We start from the raw sequence: 4,975 nt of genomic DNA on the forward strand, positions 1-4,975 counted from the left end.
TTATTGATAATTTTGTAAGTGTATTGGAGAATGCGTTAGGTCGTTCTTGCTGGGTAGTTGGATTAATAGGGCTTAGTCGATACCACCAAGGTATTAAGCTGGATCTCCATAGACAACCGTATGTCAAAACTGAGCAACTCCATAGTGTTGCATTATACATACACACTTATTTATAAAGAAAATGCTTACCGAGCCGTAAAAATTATCTACCAATACATGTATATGGATTTATATATACACCAACGTGTAGTGTACTTACCTTGAAGTTGCTTGTCTACGCAAGCAAATGCATGAAAATTGAGAAAATTCAACCTTGTGCGCATTCGAATTCATGTTCGAATCTTTGTCCGTTCTCTGCGTTTGCGCGCATACTTATGGAGTTCATCCCATAAGAACATGTGCATACAACTCGGCTGTCAAACGCACGCATATGTATACGCACGCATACACGCTAGCGTATGGAGTTCCAGCTTTACCCAAATCCTACTCAGTATCGGAAAGGTATCGAGTACTTGTACGTAGAACTACGATTTTGCATATTAGTTAGTTAGTTAGTTGCAGCTTTTTTGACAGATATCCCATTGAAAATTATGTCAAAAAGCTGCAACTAACTTTAAAGTCGACTTTATTTTGACTATGACTACGGGCCATTGTATTTTTTTCGCAAAAAATATGCAATTGTACAAGTCAATTTATTTTTTAATATTTTTTTATACGAAAATTTAAGACAACAGTTATTTTTGTACAGTGTTTGATTTCAAAAACAATAGAATATATTTTTACAAGATTAATAGATAAAGTATTTTCATATAAAATAAGTTTGAAAAAATAACTCCTTTTTTTGTTATATTTCTTAAAAACATCAACTTTTCTAAGTGTCCTCGTGAAAGGCGGTTTCGAGATTTTGATATAGTTGCACATTGGCGTAGCCAGAATGAAATTTAGGGAGGGGCGGCCTCGACCCTATTAAGCTGGCATTTCAGGGTACTATATAAGGAAAATTTGAAAGTTAGGGGTTGGGCTCGAGCACGCCCTACCCCTACCTGGCTACGCCCATGTAGTTGCATGTTTTTAAGAAAAGCCTCTTGCAAGGGATAGATGCCCTAACAACCGTTATGTATAGACGGTCTTGCTTACATAGCTGCAGAAATGTAGTGTGCATATCTTTACATTCCTCTAATGGTTTTTTTTTGCAAAGAAGATGCTGAAGCATAATAAGTAGGGTTCGGAATCTCATGCACTCAATATTGAAAAATATGCGCTATAAGCAAGTAAAATATGCAATTAAAAATATTTTCCCATTATTTTATTGCCGGTACAAAAATAAATAACACGTGTGTTTTAACAAGAAAATAACGAAAACAATTCACTTCAAAAAAAAAATAAAAATTTATATATAAAATTAGTTTATAATCAAACAGACAGTTACAATCTTCTATGAATAGAAACATTGACACTTAAATAGTGGTTCAGATGAATGTTTGGTTGGTTTAATTGGATTGTCACCCTAGTGACAAGCAATTAGCAAGTTTTCGATTTTGATTCAACAACTTGTACCCACCTACAGCCACTTGGCGGCTTTAATGAATTTAATTACTTTATACAGAGAGAATTAGTTGCACTCTAAAACATTCTGATTGGCCTTCAAGTGATAAACTTCGGTAATTTTTGCGTGACCCACATTAAGTGCTGAGTTCCACCGCTGCCTCGTTTCCGCAAATGGTCCTATGTCCCGGCACCCATATTAGGGTAATTTTGTATTGATCAGAGATATAGGCCAGTAGTTTTTTTTGTCAAGAGATTTCGCTGAAAGTTTAAATGGTGGTAAATAAAAAAAGAAGCAAAAATATGCGAAACCACATGCATTTGTGGTAAAATATAATGCCCGTATGATACTACGTTTTTTTTTTGTATTTCGAGTGTATTTTACGCTGTATTTTGAAAGAAAGAGAAGGTCACATACAATTTCAGTACTTGTGTAAGCGAGTAAGCTATATACCAAAAAACAAACGAAAAACTAACGAAAAACAAACTAGGTTGTTAAAAACAGTCCGGCCAACTTGTATTTCGTTAGGTTTTTTGACAGATGGCTGTATTTCGTTAGTTTTTTTACACAGCTGTTTGCATTTTGACATACGAGAGATTTTCTAAGCATACAATGGAAATACAAGTTTTATCTATTGCAACAAATTGTTTGCTAAACGCTGCTGCCTTAATACAGCGTAGGAAAAAGGAAAAGACTAAAAAAAAATATTCTGCGCAGTGGCTTTTAAAAAGAGAACTGGAAGGTAAGTTTCGAATTCCACATTATATACACATGTATATAGTTCGTTTTTGTAATTATCAAAAATACTTTTCATAGGATTTAGCCATAAACTGTTAAAGGAAATTGAGTGCGAGGATTCAATCCTTCACAAAAATATCTTAAGAATGACTCCAGCTCAGTTTGCATTCTTATTAGAAAAAGTACGCCCCTATATTAGCAAGCAGGATACAAAATTCAGGAACTGCATAGGAGCTGCGGAACGGCTGCAGCTGACATTGCGATATCTATCCACTGGTAAGATATAATATTTTCTTGGTAATTTTTAGTACCGACATACATATGTATGTACATATTTCCAAAATTAGGTGAAACCCAAAGGTCACTTCAATTGCCGTTCCGAATTCAGCAGTCAACCATTTCCAGAATTTTAAAGGAATCAATTCCCGCAATATATTTGGCGTTAAGGGAGGAGTATTTGAAATTCCCTGCAAGTGAGCAAGATTGGCGTGATATTGCAAAAGACTTTTATCAGATGTGGGGATTCCCGAACTGCATCGGCGCTTTAGATGGTAAACTAACAATTAACACTTTTAAATTCACTCAACTGATGAAACGTCTCAGGAAAGCATTGCAGAATACTGCCAGTGAGGAAAGCAGGATCTACGTATTTCAATTACAAAGGATACCATTCATTTGTATTGATGGCAATCGCTGATGCCCACTATCGTTTTATTTATGCTGATGTCGGTGTTAATGGGAGAGTGGGTGATGCTGGAATTTGGTTGAACTCGGACCTGAAATACGCTATTGAAAAAAATGAAGTACATATACCAGCCCCATGCACGCTCCCTTTCATATCAACTCCCTCGCCTTTTGTGCTTTTAGCCGATGATGCCTTTGCTCTAAAAGACTACTTAATGAAACCTTACTCTCATCTAAGACTATCCAAGACTAGACCAAGCGAACTTAAATACAACAAAATACTTTCGAGGAACAGGCGCGTTGTTGAAAATGCTTTTGGCATTCTTGCGAACCGTTTTCGAGTTTTATTTTCACCCATCCATCGCGCTCCAGCTGCAGCCATTCAGATTGTATTATCTTGCGTATGTGTGCACAACTTTTTAAGAACAGAAAATGTGAAAAAGAAAACTACGTTTGACGCCATTTCCGAAAGTGAAATAGATGCAATAATAGATAACAACTATACAACAACCGCTTCTGAAAGAAATGCGTCAAAAAGTAGCGCTGAAGAAATAAGAAAACCTTTCGAAAACTATTTTTCTGCGGTAAATTAAAATATCGTTTCATTGTTTAAATAAACCAAAACTTTTCGTGTTGGAAATTTTCCATACTAGTAGAAGCAACAATTGGTTTATTTGGTGATTAAATAAATGAGTACAATGTCTTCAATTTATGTACATACCTACTAGCTAATACCTGCCTACTTAGCGGTGCACCGTGAGTAGTACAAACACTGTTACATTTTTGATTCAATTAGAGCAACCAAATATTTTAATGAAAGTAATAATAAGGTAAAAAAGTGGTAAGAATAATCAAAATACATATTCACTCGGCAAAATAATAACTCTGCCTCCTTTCGTAAAGTTTGACTATTTTCCTTTTGTTTATTGAACTTTAATAATTTACTTATAAAAATACACCCCATTAATTAAAAATCTTTAAACTTGGCAATATGTGGTGCGTTTATAATTATGACACGGGATGTATAGTTAACTCTACAAACAAAACCATATCAATAAAACTTTTAAACTTTAAACGAAATTCAGGAAAACTCATCAAAATTTCGATTTTTTTCTTTTAAATATTAAAAAGAAAATTGCATGTCTGTGTAGATGTGTAATTTTTATGTAATAAATGGCAAATTTCAAGTGGCTTAAGATCACCGTTAATTTTGGGTATTGTTTTTTTTAAGCTGAGGGCGCCGCAACAACCCATTTTGTTTTTGAAATACTTAAAAGGAAGTTCGAAATTGTTATGTAATTTTATGCATTTTCTTGAATTTTGTTTAAAGTTTAAAGCTTCTAGTGATATGTGTTTGGTTGTAGAGTTAACTAAAGTTTTATAAATAAGTTATTAAAATTCAATAACCTACGGAAAATGGTCAAAACATGACAAAAAGGGACACTCCTATTTTTGTCTATGAGTGTACATACATACATATAAATAGTCATTGTGTTACATAAGCCCATTCCGTTTCAATTGCTCACCCATGTATATCCCAAAACTGTTTGCCTTTTCGTCAGTGTTATTTGTTTTTAATGCAACATGAAAGGCATTTGTTAACTTTTGTGATGCTTCGATTAAAGCAGAGGCGTTTTCATCCAAATCATTATTAATTTTTGTTCTTCGTTTTCTTGTTGCATGGACCAACTTTCTAGTGCTATTGTTGTTATTGTCATCAAACCGACCACAGTTTTGCGAAGTAACCAGAGGTGGAGTTACAATCTCATCCGATATGATTTTAATTGGTGTTGCATCACTATTAGTGTCTTCTGTAGAGATGTTTTTAGTATCTTGGAGCGACTGGATACTGCTGTTACTTGTAATTGCAAGAGGGGTAATTGTAATGAACTCTGTGTTGTCTTCGATGAGTGAAAAGGATGACTCTGAGTCAAAGCCTGGATCGAAACATNCATTGATGTTGCATCACTATTAGTGTCTTCTGTAGAGATGTTTTTAGTATCTTGG

General features: G+C 34.5%; 1 protein-coding gene across 1 annotated transcript; it reads left to right on the top strand.

Annotated features, from left to right (window-relative positions):
- The first annotated feature begins 1,918 nt into the window (after nt 1-1,918).
- On the top strand, nt 1,919-3,221 carry LOC108374126 (uncharacterized). Its single transcript, XM_017630099.1, has 5 exons — nt 1,919-2,288; nt 2,363-2,560; nt 2,632-2,835; nt 2,888-3,141; nt 3,207-3,221. Exons 1-5 carry the CDS (start codon nt 2,159-2,161, stop codon nt 3,219-3,221), a joined length of 801 nt encoding a protein of 266 aa, XP_017485588.1. The 5' UTR covers nt 1,919-2,158.
- Nucleotides 3,222-4,975: the final 1,754 nt, after the last annotated feature.

Source organism: Rhagoletis zephyria, unplaced genomic scaffold (genome assembly GCF_001687245.7).
Source record: "Rhagoletis zephyria isolate East Lansing unplaced genomic scaffold, Rhagoletis_zephyria_1.1 Rzeph_scaffold_07375, whole genome shotgun sequence".
NCBI classification, from domain to species: domain Eukaryota; kingdom Metazoa; phylum Arthropoda; class Insecta; order Diptera; family Tephritidae; genus Rhagoletis; species Rhagoletis zephyria.

What these genes read in the sequence shown, in the direction of transcription:
- LOC108374126 (XM_017630099.1), top strand. Translation starts at nt 2,159, where the DNA reads ATGGAAATACAAGTTTTATCTATTGCAACAAATTGTTTGCTAAACGCT. An exon ending in TTTAAAAAGAGAACTGGAAG is followed by an intron (nt 2,289 to 2,362) that starts GTAAGTTTCGAA and finishes TACTTTTCATAG; the next exon opens with GATTTAGCCATAAACTGTTA. An exon ending in ATTGCGATATCTATCCACTG is followed by an intron (nt 2,561 to 2,631) that starts GTAAGATATAAT and finishes TTCCAAAATTAG; the next exon opens with GTGAAACCCAAAGGTCACTT.